This window comes from Gadus morhua, chromosome 17 (genome assembly GCF_902167405.1).
Source record: "Gadus morhua chromosome 17, gadMor3.0, whole genome shotgun sequence".
NCBI classification, from domain to species: domain Eukaryota; kingdom Metazoa; phylum Chordata; class Actinopteri; order Gadiformes; family Gadidae; genus Gadus; species Gadus morhua.
The window spans coordinates 3,133,688-3,148,407 of record NC_044064.1 but is presented as its reverse complement, the minus strand read 5'-3'; the positions used below and the strand labels follow the sequence as shown (position 1 = coordinate 3,148,407).

Sequence of the window (14,720 nt, the reverse complement as noted above, 5' to 3'; positions counted from 1 at the left end):
CAACCGGTCAACCAATCACAACCCTTTATTTGACCCCGGGGGAAATTTTGCCGAGGTGAGTACTGTAAGCAATTTCTGTAATAATACAGGAACTATTGAGAAAAAACATGAATCTAAAAATGAGCTGTACACATTTTACCAGTATACCACTTAAAATGGAATACGCAAGGAGCGTTTGAGGATAATGATAATGATAGGGATACAAATGAAATGGGATAATTATAAGATGAGATGTAAACATGTTTAATAATAACTTGATAAGTAATTAAGCACATAAGTCAAACATAAAATACAACAGATATATTGACACAGTGCATAACCTTGACCAGCTTGAGCCGAACTGAGAGTAGGAGCAGTGACCCCGAGCCTCACCTTCTCCTTGTCCGTGCTGACCAGCTTCTTATCGTCTCGGTTCTTCAACTTCCCAGGTGCCTCAGCGGTCGGGATGGAGGCGTGGAAGATGAAGAGCTTCCCGCTGCACTCAGCCGCCTGGAGAGGGGGGGGGGAAAGAGAGAGAGAGAGAGAGAGAGAGAGAGAGAGAGAGAGAGAGAGAGAGAGAGAGAGAGAGAGAGAGAGAGAGAGAGAGAGAGAGAGAGAGATTGAATCCTCCTGTTACAAGCTCTTTGGTGTGGTCTGTGTAGACACATGCATTCTGGGCAACAGAGCGGCAAAGTCCCTCATTGCAGCGGACCACCAAAATGAGCACAAAGTTTTTTTATTCTGAATAATTTTTCCCCAACTGAGACCTGCATGTGAACCTCAGCTCAGAGTCGTTCCTCGACAATGACATCATGTCGTTTCAGTTGTCAGACGTCTGGGGTCAAAAACAACCCATCAGGAAATTAAAAAGCCCAACTCACTGAATGAATCTGAATGAATAATTGAACTGACTTACTGAATTGCTTAATTAGAGAAATAAGTTTAAAGCCAGGGGTAAACTAATAAGACAAACAAAGTCGAATTCGTGCTTATGCTTGGGGGTGTTCTTGGGAAGAATTCTCTAATGTGTGTTCAAATGGGTTACCTCCTTATTGGGAGTGCTTTATGAAGATGTATCCCTCTAGCTATTTTTTAAGCATTCTTAAAACTCAGGAAAGGAATAAAACTGAATCTTATCACCCAGAGAAAAAGACGAACGATGGGAATCAATGTTTTCTCCTGCATGGCACCCAATCAGGCCGTGTGTGTGTATGTGTGTGAGTATAACGCCTCGTGCCCACTGCATCCGTCCGTTGACTGATCCCCATTGACTTTGAATGGGGACGGACGCGCCATGCATTGTGGATCCATGCGCTCTATTGGAGCCTTCGGCTCCGTCAAAAGGTGGATTTTTTTCAACTTTTCAGACGGATCCGTCATCCAAACAGATCACGTATGGAAATGTAAGCACTGTGACACAACTCGGACTCTGAAGACCCTGGAAAGCTCCCCCATCCGTCAGCCACGCCTTCCGACGCCCTTTAACGGACGGTGCAGTGGGCACGAGGCGTAAGCGTATGTGTGTGTGAGTGTCTGTGCCTGTGCGCGTGTGTGTGCGTGTGTGACCGTGCCTGTGTGTGTGCCTGTGTGTGTGTGTGCGTGCGTGCGTGCGTTGCTGACCTTCAGCGCCTCCACACCGGCCTGGATGACGGGGGCGAAGACCGTCTCACTCTCGTTGGTGTCCGCGAACATGTCCGGGATCTGATCCAACAGGCTGCCCAGAGGAAAGGAGAAGGTTAGGACTTCTGAGTCGCCGCGACACCAACCCAGCTCCCACAGGGTGGAGGCATAGCATTAGCGTTCAGTTAGCAAACGGAGGGGCAAAGACGAAGTACCCGAGACGTCTACAGAGTTAGAGTGAATCTTAGCTCGATTGCAGCTAACTCTTAGCTTGATTCAAGCTAACTCTTATCTTGATTCATTCCTTGCCTTCTTTTGTAAGCGACATGGCGTTCTGCGATGACTGCCTCAGCTGGGATTGAAGCAGCCTGTGAACTTTGATTTATGCAATATCCTGTTTACACAGTCGGTAATTTAATAGCGACAATAACACTCAAGAATGCAGACTTTTTCTGTCTCGGTCAACAATACCACGTCTGGAGATGGGAGTTGGATTAAAACTGAATTGTTGGCTTAGTGTTATTCGGCCAAGCATGGGTCCCGGAAAAACTGTTGAGAACAGCTGAATTGTTAAGAGAGTGGCTGCCAAGAAATCCCGCCAAAAACATCCCACCCAAATAAATTCACTCATTAGCAGACACTTTGATCCCAAGAAATCAGTCATCGAGGAAGTTCCCTCAGGACAAAAGAAAAGCATCGGTTCATGAGGTCGAGAGAACACTGACCGACCACACAATCAAATCCATTCACATGAATATTTACTCGTGCTGTCATTGAAACGCGTTATTAACGGCGTAAACGCAAACCAATTTTAACGGCGTTAATATTAACCCATTTTTTCAAAACAGTATCTTTGTATGTTCATCGTTTAATTGCACTATAGGCTTTTCTTTTTGTATCGTCCTGTTTTGAACAGTATATGCCAATGTTGTTATCAATAAAAAAACATTTGCACTAGGCAAGCCGATGTATTCTCCATTTTGATAAGAGCATTAAAATGAGAAAATTAATGGGACATAGAAATCATTACTCGCGATTAATCGTGAGTTAACTATGACATTAATGCGATTAAAAAAAAAATAGCGCTTGACAGCACGAATATTTACACCTGAGGCGTTTTGCTTTTATCCTAAGCGATTTAAAGCCATTTTTTATACACGTACCGATGGCGGGCAGCCAGCTCATCAGGAGCAGGAAGGCCGAGGAGTCTTGCTCAGGGATACCTCGTCACGAAGCACGAGGAGCAGGGGATCGAACTTTCAACCTTCCGGTTCCAAGTCCGACGGCTCTACCAACTGAGCTACCAACGCCGCTTTTTACAATTTCTGAGACTTTTAAGCAGGCGGTCTTTATCGGAGGTCTGAAGGCACCCTCTTACTTGTGGATGACGGCTCGCGACTCTGCGTAGCTGACGAGGAAGCCGTCCAGGAGGGGCACGAACATCTCAGCCGTGTCCGAGACCACCATCATCTGGGGCTGGGCCAGGGCGCTCTTCACGTTGTAGAAATGGAGGATCTTGTTGTAGGTGACGAAGCCCACCTTGATGGCCGAGCTCTCCGCACCCTCCTCTCTGAACGGGGGGGGGGGGGGGGGGACAGGAAGGAAATGCAGAGAAACAGTTAATGTTGACGATATTAAAAGGATTATATACGATAATTATAAACGATCAAATACGACGACAGCGAAAAAGTATTTTCTGCCTTCTTCAGATTCCAGCCTATTACTATAGCTTTGGCATCCCTTAAACACATAAACCTGTCTGTGTACGAACAGGCTGTGTCTATGGCTAAGCAATGTGAGCTTTGGTTTGATATTAAATCAGGAAACGTCTGGATTACAAACTAAGAACAAGCCTTAAAACGGTCTTAACTCAGACCTTCAGAGTCTGTGGGGCAGCCCAGAGCCCCAGCCAGCCCAGCTAACATCATCTTCATCATCATTATTGTTATGAAATATGTGTGGACGATGAAGGGGAACTCCCCTGTGAGTACGAGCCAACACCTGCTCTGCTCTTCCTCACTGAGGATTACCACGGACCAGGGTGCTTTTTTCAAGCAAATGGAGCCAAGTTTATAGTGAGCTGGTCAGCCAATGTGTTTTCAATTTGCCCCCACACACACACACACACACACACACACACACACACACACACACACACACACACACACACACACACACACACACACACACACACACACACACAACCAGAGAGGGTGGTGAGAAAAGGCCAGGGTTTTGTAATGTGCATGCGTGTGTTTTGTCTGTCCGTCTGGTTTGGTGTGGGTGTGCGTGGATGCGTGCGTGTATCTTTGTGTGCATGTGTGTGCCTGTAAACGTGTGTGTGTGTGTATGGGAGAGATAAGGAGGGACAGAGGGAGAGCGAGAACGATAGAGAGAGACAGAGGGAGAGATAGATAGCGAGAGAGAGATAGATAGCGAGAGAGAGATAGATAGCGAGAGAGAAAGATAGAGAGAGCGAGAGCAAGAGAGGAAGAGAGAGAGAGAGCGTGAGAGAGCAATTGAGCGAGAGAGCGAGAGCGAGAGAGAGAGAGAGAGAGAGAGAGAGCGAGAGAGCGAGAGAGAGCGAGCAGCGTATGTAGCTCATTTGGAGTGAGTTCTGTGGTGAGTGCTTGAGGTATGATGTCATGGCTAGGCACAAATATGGGAATGCTGTTGCAGCCCCCCAAGACACGCCGAAATAAGATGGCTGGTGGGATTTTCTGTTTCTTTTCAGAGCGCCCAGACATATTAAAACACATCATCCCCTGCACTTTGAGCGGTAACCACCGTGCCACGTGTGGCTTCACTGACCGCCAATTTCTTCCATCTTCTGCTACCCTGGCAAGTTTTGCGTGTGAGAACCTTGGTCCTTCACGCAACAACTTTCTACAGACGACATGCTTCAGTATCTGGACGTACTGGCCCCCACCTAACACCACCCACCCCCACCCACCCCGTCCCACAACCCGGGACACTTCGGCTTGGACAACCTTATTTGGCAAGTGAGGAATTTCCCCCCTCTGTGAGCCGGGGTTAAGGGGGCACCCAGGAACACACGATCCGTAAGCCCACACACACACATGTGTGTGTGTGTGGGGGTATGTGTATGTGTATGCGCGCGCGCGTGCGTGCGTGTGTGTGTGCGTGCGTGTGCGCACGCGTGTGTGTGTGCGCTCCCCTACCTAGGCAGGTTGTCCAGCAGAGTCTTGAGTTCGTCACACAGCAGTCGGACCAGACCGCTCTTGATGTTGGTGAAGGACACGTCGATCATGAAGATGTAGGCGGGGGCGCTGGCTGGCTTATTGTTCTGCAGGAGAGGCCAGACACTTGAGATTAAATTATAGGTGACCGGGCTGTTTTAATTTTGTTTCACTTCATATTTGTCTCAACCAAACATGTCGCTGTAGGCAACGTGATACCATGCTTGTAACCGCGAAATCGGTTATTAACACTGAACACCAACTCAGCCGTAGTAGGCTAGTAGTAGTAAACTGTAAATAAGTGTTTGTTAAGGTTTCAAATTAAATTTCGTTGTACCATGTGCAATGACAATGAAGAGAATTCTGATTCAGATTCTGAATTCTGATCCAGTGCATTTGGCCATCATAGAAATACTTGAAAATTGAAAGCCTCATCCATGGGTTTTACTCGTAGAAAATCTTTATGATGAAACAGGAAACCAGAGATCTTTTGCTTCCCCTCCCCAGAAGTTCTGCTAGAACATAGTATGACTGCCTGGTCCAATTTAAGCCTGGGGTATGTGACATCTCTGAGAGACCCTGGTTAACTGGTTGTACCTAGGGGGGTGGAGCGGGGGGTGAGAGACCCTGGTTGTCTGTCTGTACCTGGCGGGGTTGAGAGACCCTGGTTATCTGTCTGGGGGGAGGAGGCTGTACCTCCAGCCCTCACTCCAGGTGCCTCGACAGATATTAATAATGTTCGCACAGGCAGACCAAAGGAAGGGAACAACTGCCAAGCGATCGTTACCCCTACAACCCACACACTACACACCGCCGAGGGCACACTGATCTCTTTGTCTCCGCGGCAACGGGTTTTGAAACCTCGGCCAATGTGGGGGCCAGGAGGTGAAGATCTTAATGCGAGAGCTGCCAAGTACAAGAAAGAAAGATCCGACGGCGTCGACAGCACATTTCAGAGGGCCTTCAAGTAACATCGCTGATTGCGATTGGTGGAAAAGCTAATGACTTGTATGTGGTATGTGCCGCACCGTTTTTCCCTATTTAGTGTCGTGTGATTGTCTGTTGCTGTACTTCAAGCGCTTCTGCAAGACTTATATAGGCCGGGTCGATCTGAATGGCTAAATATGGTGTGGAGGGAATCTTGTTTATCAGTGTCGCGCCTTACGAGATAAAGTTATAGCCTTGAAACCCAATCGTTTATGGTCAAATCTCTGCCAAGCATGGCTGTTTTTTTTGGGACGACTACTGTTAATGTTTTACTTGTTTTACTCGTGATTACGGTTCAGTAAAATTTCAACAACATTTGCATTTATTTATGAGGATTAGGTTCAGGAATGAAGTTTGAAATTGTTAAGTGTAGGTATAGGTATATATATGTAGGAGGATAGACGGAGCTGGTTGTGTCTAATGAGGCGTGGTTTTGGCCAGGATTAGGATCAGGGACAGGGTGTGGAAGCCAAGACTATTGTTTTAGGTCATGCATCTGCCCTCTGACCAGGTGAGATAATGCTTTGAATTACATGGAATGGAAGAGGGACTATTCTGCCATATATACTGCATAGTTCAACATTTTGGTTTGCCCAGCTTTGAGGAAGCATTTATACTTTTTAAAGAGTTACAGTGGATGCTTTAACCCAAACTGCCTCACATTACATTCCAATTATTTAGCAGAAGCTTAAGTCCAAAGCGACTTCAGTCAGTGCATTCAACAATGAAGATCCAACCCAAAAAGTGCGAGAACAATACGAGTCCATAAAAGGGCAGTGCAGTGACGTAACAGTCCAGTGACTGCAGGACTCTCAGCATGGGTGAACCCCACGCCAGGGTGGCCCCAGAGAGGGGAACAGGGCTACCTTGCAGTAGTCCAGGGTGGCTGAGAACTCGTAGGAGCCCAGCGACAGCTCTGGCCTCTCGTAGAAGTCCATCCGTCGGCCCATGTGGTCCAGGTGTTGGAAGTAGAACACGGGCACTGTGGGGAGGGGGGGGGAGAGCAGGAGGGGTTATAATGGAAGATCAGGACCAGTAAGAAGAGAGAGTCGGGGTCAATGCATTGAGGGGGAATTCAAATGAGCCAATCACTAGCTAGCGGCCTCGATTTATGATTAACCCTCAGCTAAACGTAATATACTGTATATCTAAAGAATAACCATTTTTGGTATTCTAATTGAAAGATTATCAGGAAGAAAATGAATCAATCAATCACTAAAATGTACCGTCATACAATCAATTAATAAGTCAAACAATGTTTGATTCAAACATTTAAAAACGACATCCCTGACTGAACTCCAAACGTTCAGAAAAAACCTTCCTTTCGAAAAAACGATAGTGTTCTCCAAGGACTGGCACCATGAATAAAAACAACAAACTATATTCCTATTTAACTCAAAACGGTTATGTTTCACGGAGAAGGAAAGCTGGATGGACGGGCGGACGGGCGGGCGGAGCCACGGGGAGTGGGTCTCCTCCAGGTCTGAGCGCACCTTCGTTGACGCAGTTGCAGAAGGCACACTGGAAGCGGCGGCCTCCGTCGATGAACTGCATGTAGGGACACATGTAGGCCTTGCACCGGTTGCACCTGATGGGCCCGGTCTCGCCGTGGTTCACTAGATAAAGAGGTGTCTGGACGCACACACGCGCACACGCACACACACACACACACACACACACACACACACACACACACACACACACACACACACACACACACACAAATGAATGCATGAATAACAATGCAGACAGTACCACGTCCATGTTGATGCAGAGAGTATATTAGCAGACAATAACTCAGTATCGAATGCTGCAATGCGACGTGATATAAAAAGGTTGTCCAAAGCATGACCATAGACTGGGGATTTGTTCAGCCGATCTGAAATGATTCTTTGTTTTTATTGCTATTCCGACATGCGAATGTGTCGCACATTCATATGAAATCCATTCGTCTATGGCGGAAATGCAAACAGCATATTTTGCGACCATAACAAAGCAGTTTTAACGATTGCCAAAGCCTACAGATGTTGCTTAAAGCAAACAATACTACCGCTGAACAATGCCGGCCTACCCCAAAGATAGATTAATCGCTGGCTTGCAGGTAACAGAGGGCGTATAATGAACACACTGAGCAATACAAATTCTCTTTTTGACAGGCCAGTGGATTAGGAAAACATCAAGATGAGGAACAGCAGTACTTAATAAAACTCAGAGCAGAGGCGATGGATTCCGAAGCACAGTGAATCATAAACAAAACATTGCCCAGGGCAACAACCGCCTGTTGAAAGCGAAGACCAACGGACAGTGTCCAGCAACGCTCTGGTAAAAGGGGATACGTGTTGCAATAATAGGGCGATGTCGGTCGGTGGGCAACCCTCCACGGCACTCAGGTGATCTACGTAAACACGCGGGAGAGCCCAACCGACGTCTGAGTTCTAAATGTGTGAAGCACGTCGGGTCGACCTCTGGGAGGATAGCTGGTAGCTAATTAGCACGAGGAGGGAGGGAGAGGAAAGGATAACATTGCCTTAAAAAGGCCTTTGGGGGCTCGGACTCCAGAGAGTCAGGGAGTATCTAAGGGAAAGTTTCCCCTTCACGGCACAACACCATCCAGTACAGCACAGAGGTTGTCACAAGAACACTGGAACTTTCCAGAAATCAGAAAGAGGAAAAGGATAATCATGCCTTCCAAAACAAGAACATGGCTGGTGAAAACATGGCTGGTTTTCGTTTTCACCTTCGATTTAAAACGGTGTTTGTCCGAGGGAGAGCCCACGATACGGGTGATGTCTTTAAGAGACGTCCAAGAAACTGTTACTGTCTGTTCAATACATATTGTGTCAAACTAAGAACTGTACAGAAGCGCTTCAGAGGGGCCTCTGCTGTTTCCATGAGGGCCATCCATCCATCAGCGGCCCGGTCTTACCTCGTTCTTTGGCACGACGGCGAAGGGTTTGATGATGGTGGCCAGCGGCACCTGGCACTGTTTGGCCAGCTCGGCGGTGCAGGGGAGGGTGTAGGTGGTGCAGCGCATGAACCGGGGGCTGGCGTTACCTGAGGAGACCACAGCAGAGGTGGAGGTTATCAGGGTGGAGCGTGGAGGCTGTCGGAGGAGAGGGGGACGCGAGGGGGCAGGTAACATGAGGAGAGTCCATCCTTATGGAACATCATAAATCTTGAACCAAGTATATTGCATATATATATATATATATATTATACGGGGAATGGGTTAACCTCACAATTGTTAGTGCTTGGCACTTGTTTCTATGAACATCCTTACTGTACCGACAGAGATATATTGTTGTTTCTCTTTCTTCTGACAAATACGTGCGTATTGTAAGTCGCTTTGGATAAAAGCTTCTGCTAAATGCCCTACATGTATGATATTGATTGCATATTTGTTGTTTAATCCAAATAATGACCCAATATGTGTGTGAACATTGAAGAAAAAATGCGGCAATTATCCTAAAGTATTGCAGTATTTTGACCCTGGAAGTTTGGGGTAAAGAAAATGAAGGTCATCGCTCCACATAAACACACTGACGTGTTTGTTTATTCACCGGGCCGTACCTTGGTCCTGGACTGTGAAGTCGGTGGTGACCAAGGGGGGAACCTGACCCCTGACGTTGGTAGCGTAGACCTGTCCTCCTCGCTTGGCCTGATCGTCCTCGATGACCTGCGTCTGAAGGGAATCGTCTCATTCATTATCTACAGGACAGGCATTGGTTCAATTCAACAGTGTTCAGAGTTAAGCACAGATTGCTTGTTAAGATAACAGCTGATTCGTTGTTGGCTAGCAGGGACTATGCCGAGGGAATTTGTTTGCGACTCATCACATTTACAAAAGAAAGCAATGTTTTTCCTTAATAAATAAATAGTTGAAATTAGAAAAAACATTGCCAAAAGAAATTAGAATCATGATTCTAATTTCAACTATTTATTTATTAAGGAAAAACATTGACATCTATCACAGATGTTGTCATCTGATAGGACACGCCTACAAATGATTTCCCGTGACGCTCTGCAGAAACAACACTTGCAACGCCTGCAGCTCATGCAAAGCAAGGCCCCCTACAAGAGGAAGCAGTGACTCAGTGGTGGTGAGTAGGTCAGAGCAGGCACATGTGTTCCTCCTCACTACGATTAGTTTGAGACCAAAGAAAACCAGACGCTAAAAACTGCATCTTGGTGGTAGAAGTGATAGTAAAAGAGAAAGGGATATCAGAGCCCCTCTTTCTGTACCAATCTGGGAAAACATACGGCACTTCAACCAGTGTGTGGCACAAGCTGTCCATGGAGGCCTGGAGGTTGGATGCGTGTTCTACTCACAGGGCTAGGGATGGAGTCAGGGTCCAGCTTCTTCTGAGGCGGTCCGGCCATTGCTGATCCGGGGAAGGCACCCGGGAATCCTGGCTGGGGCCCTGCCATCTGGCCCCCAGCCATTTGGCCCCCGAACTGGCCTGCAGGGAATTAGGTGACTACTCGGTTAATTATTCACAAAGCTGCCAGATTTAGTTAACTATTAACCGGGCCATGGGTGGTAAATAACACCCTGTTCTGCCTAGGTAGACTCGATATTGATAACAATTAGATGAATGATTATCTGGGATCAATCCTGCGATATTATAGCAGAGTTTCTGCGGGGAGACGGCTAATAGCCTGGGCTGGAAACCACAAGATGCAACACTTTCACAAGAGTTTCCTGTTTCGTTACAGAGATGTTCTACTGAAGATAACCAATTTGAGTGGACAAAGCGGTTTCGAGGGAGAGGTTGAATAAGTGTATTTCCACCGTGGATACTCTGCTAATGCGAATTTGACACTTATACAGACACTTGTTAACATTTTACTGCTGCTCCTTGTTTGTGTTCGCCCATTACGTGCTTACAAATCCCCGCCTCCAGCAACAGAAACAACATGATTGACCGAAACAAATATGAAACTAAAGTCAGTGAACACAGATTCAAGATCGCCTGTCATCAGACTGCAGATTTAAACCCAAAGTTGGTTTGATTTGTGAGGTTAAAAATTAACAACGCTCGATTCCAGGTCTCCATTAGTGTTGTAGGTGCGGTTGTAAGCCAGCTATCGTGTCGTACCTTGCTGCTGGGGGTATCCCGACGGACTATTGGGTCCCAGGCCCGGCTGCTGATAGCCCCCCAATCCTGGGCCAGGTGGACCGGCGTAGGGCCCGCCCATCCCTGCCATTGGTGGACCAGACATTTGTTGGCCTGCCATTGGTGGACCAGACATTTGTTGGCCTGCCATTGGTGGACCAGCCATTTGGTGTCCTCCCATTGGAGGCCCAGACATTTGGGCACCACCCATTGGAGGACCAGACATTTGTTGACCTGCCATTGGTGGACCAGACATTTGTTGGCCTGCCATTGGTGGACCAGTCATTTGGGATCCTCCCATTGGTGGACCAGGCATTTGGGATCCTCCCATTGGTGGACCAGGCATTTGGGATCCTCCCATTGGTGGACCAGGCATTTGGGGGCCGCCCATTGGAGGCCCAGACATTTGGGATGCTCCCATTGGTGGACCAGACATTTGGTGGCCTGCCATTGGAGGACCAGTCATTGGCATGCCTCCCGGGGTCGACGGGTGGGGGGACATCTGGGGGCCCATCCCTGGGTGAGACGTTGGCTGGAACGGCTGTGGTGCTGCGGGGCTGGCCTGAGGCGGGCTCTGCATAGGACCTGGAGCTGCAGGCAACGCACAAGAACACACACAACCATCAAGACACCATGACACAAACAATAAGCAATACACAACAAAACACACAACGATCAAGACACCGTAACACGAACAATAAGCAATACACAACAACACACACAACGATCAAGACACAATAACACAAACAATAAGCAATACACAGCAACACACACAACGATCAAGACACCATAACACAAAGAATAAGCAATACACAACAACACACACAACGATCAAGACACAATAACACAAACAATAAGCAACACACAACAACACACACAACGATCAAGACACAATAACACAAACAATAAGCAATACACAACAACACACAACGATCAAGACACCATAACACAAAGAATAAGCAATACAAAGCAACACACACAACGATCAAGACACCATAACACAAAGAATAAGCAATACACAACAACACACACAACGATCAAGACACAATAACACAAACAATAAGCAATACACAACAACACACAACGATCAAGACACCATAACACAAACAATAAGAAATACACAACAACACACACAATAATCAAGACACAAGAACACAAACAATAAGCAATACACATCAACACACACAATAATCAAGACACAAGAACACACACAATAATCAAGACACAAGAACACACACAATAATCAAGACACAATGAAACACTAAACCCAGACATAAAGACTTCCATCAGAGAGAGATCAGAGAACCAGAAGGACCTCATTAGCAACATGATCAGGGATATAATTAGCTAATTATAATTAGGGAGAGAAAGGTCTGTGACCTTCTTTTGTTCTACCATTTGTTTATTCACAAAGATAAACATCAATGCACACGTAAGACAAACCCTGTTTTCTATAAAATATAATAACTATCTATAAAATACTGAGTATAAATGAATAAAGTTATGCAACAAGTTCCTCCCAATACATTTTCTTAGACTGCACAAATGTATCAATGCATAAATAAAATATATAAATGTTTTCTATAAAAAATAATACCTCATATTCAAAAAGCTGGGTTTAAATTAAAAACAGTACGTTACAAGTTCCTCCCCATGCATTTTGTCAGACAGCAGTGAACTACAAGGGCATTTTAACATACCGTAGTTCCCAAGGTTCATAGCGCCCATCTGATTGGTGAGCTGCTTTGCGGGAGGCGGAGCCTGCTGGCCCATGCCAGGGTACTGGGTCTGGGGGGGAGCACCGTAGCCCACCGAGGAAGCTGGGGCACCTGGGAAACTACCGGAGGGAAGAAGCTCTTTGAATGACTCGCCCGCTCTGTCATGCATTCAACATAAGCACTGGTGATGAAGAAACTAAGACATGATGAAGTCATTCAAAATGTAATGGATGTTGTACGTCCTAGCACCCAAAAAATATTACTCATCATTGTCTAGCATCTTATCCTGGCTATCTTTGTGGGAATGGGTTAACCTAGCAATTGTAAGTGTCAGCACTTGTTTCTATGAATATCTTTACCGACAGCGATATGTTGTTGATTCTCTTTCTTCTGACAAACAAAATCTACTGACTTATAGTAAGTTGCTTTGGATAAAAACGTCTGCTTAATGCACTAAATGTAAATTTAAAAAACGCTCGCCAGGTTTTACTGCAAAAATATTAATGCACACACATCTCTTAAGATACAGTGTGAGTTTCAATTCCCTGATTGTCCGTTTGCACTGAGTGCACTTTCCTCCACGTCCATTGCTTGTGCTCTGATTCTAAGGCAGACGAGATGTATGCCATCGTGTATTGAAGGCCTAATGAACACAAAAGGCTAGGAAGATACACTGCACAATGAAGTCCCCAAGGAGTTTCAAACACAGACTCAAGGAGGAGCTTGCCAAGTCACCAAACGCTTAGCTCAAATCCTTAAATAGTGCTAATATAAGCACCACGAACCTCTTCAACCCATGTTTGACTGATTATCTTGGGTGTAACTAACAACTAACAGTCATTCACCCAGTCCCTGCTTCATTCAGACGACATTCGCCCACAGTTTGACCGGGGTCTAGTGTGAGGGAGGTGTGGTAGGCTTACCCCGGTACGTGAGAGCCGTTCTGCTGGGCGCTGGGATTGTAATGGCTTTGTGCCGGTGGGGGCGGCCCACCTGGGCTTGACCCTGGCGACTTCATCCCACCTGAGGAGAGTAGAGTCATGTCACTGCGTGCTCACCCACACTGTATCTGCACTGGAACATACAGGCCTGATTTAAATCGAGGCGCAGCAACATCATAGGAAATCTTATCGTGTGGAATACATTATCTGTATCAGGGTGGCTATATGGGTTAGGGTTGAAGAAGCTGGCCCCTAATGTACGCACTTATTGTATGTTGTACATCCTTGCCCTTAAAAATAGTACTTAGCATTGTGTAGCGTCTTATCCTAGCTATCTTTGTTGTATACGGGAATGGGTTAACCTGGTGATTGTAAGTGCTTGGCACTTGGTTCTATGGACATCCTTACTGTACCGACAGCTTTATGTTGTTGTCTCTCTTTCTTCTGACAATTGTACTTATTGCAAGTCTCTTTGGATGAAAGCGTAGACAAAAGCCCTAAATGTAAATATAAATGTAGCATACACCATCTGTGTTCAGGTTGAATTCACATCAGCACATTGATTCCCATGTTTATATCCTACGTATATTACGTGTCATCTACCAAAAAACGATTTGCTTTGAAATAAATCCAGAATCACCCACATGAATGTGTATATATTCACCCATAAATGTTGATGAACAGGAGGTATAATACTCTGCCACAGAGGTGAAATTACAGGGACGGAAATCCTTACGTTAATGATGGGTCTGTAGGCATGCCCGGGCCCATAATTAACATCTTGATGCACCTGTGTCCACGCCTACTCTAACCCCACCTTGATAAAGGCCTATCCCCTCTCCTGGGAGCCCCATTGTACTCAGAGGACCGTACCTGGTGGTGGTGGAGAGAAGGCCTGTTGCTGGCCCCCATAGTGCCCATAAGTGTGCTGGTTGGGGCCCGGCCCATAGCCCATGGCCCCAGGCTGGGCCTGGGAGTACGGCGGCGCAGCTACATAACCCTGTTGACTCATGTTGCTTAGGGATGGCTTTCACTGTCTCCTCATGCCACGAAGAACCACTACAGGCAACCTGTGGAGTGGAATGGAAAGAACACAAATGTAGATCGTTTATCGATGGTGTTTATGACATATAAATCCCTTTTGAAACATTAAAGTGT

General features: G+C 46.4%; 1 protein-coding gene across 3 annotated transcripts in view; it reads right to left on the bottom strand.

The window, feature by feature from the left end:
- Nucleotides 1–14,720, bottom strand: part of sec24d (SEC24 homolog D, COPII coat complex component) — a 33,648-nt gene that overhangs the window by 17,957 nt on the left and 971 nt on the right. For 2 of the 3 annotated variants that reach the window (XM_030338484.1, XM_030338482.1), the window contains exons 2-14: nt 14,436–14,632; nt 13,545–13,644; nt 12,604–12,740; nt 10,886–11,494; nt 10,116–10,246; nt 9,357–9,468; nt 8,713–8,840; nt 7,280–7,418; nt 6,653–6,768; nt 4,782–4,906; nt 2,978–3,169; nt 1,600–1,693; nt 373–489 (exon numbers count right to left, since the gene is read on the bottom strand). In XM_030338484.1, the coding sequence (XP_030194344.1) occupies nt 373–489; nt 1,600–1,693; nt 2,978–3,169; nt 4,782–4,906; nt 6,653–6,768; nt 7,280–7,418; nt 8,713–8,840; nt 9,357–9,468; nt 10,116–10,246; nt 10,886–11,494; nt 12,604–12,740; nt 13,545–13,644; nt 14,436–14,574 (2,139 nt within the window). In that variant the 5' untranslated portion in view covers nt 14,575–14,632. The remainder of the gene's footprint in view (nt 1–372; nt 490–1,599; nt 1,694–2,977; nt 3,170–4,781; nt 4,907–6,652; nt 6,769–7,279; nt 7,419–8,712; nt 8,841–9,356; nt 9,469–10,115; nt 10,247–10,885; nt 11,495–12,603; nt 12,741–13,544; nt 13,645–14,435; nt 14,633–14,720) is intronic. The other variant, XM_030338483.1, reaches the window with a different exon arrangement.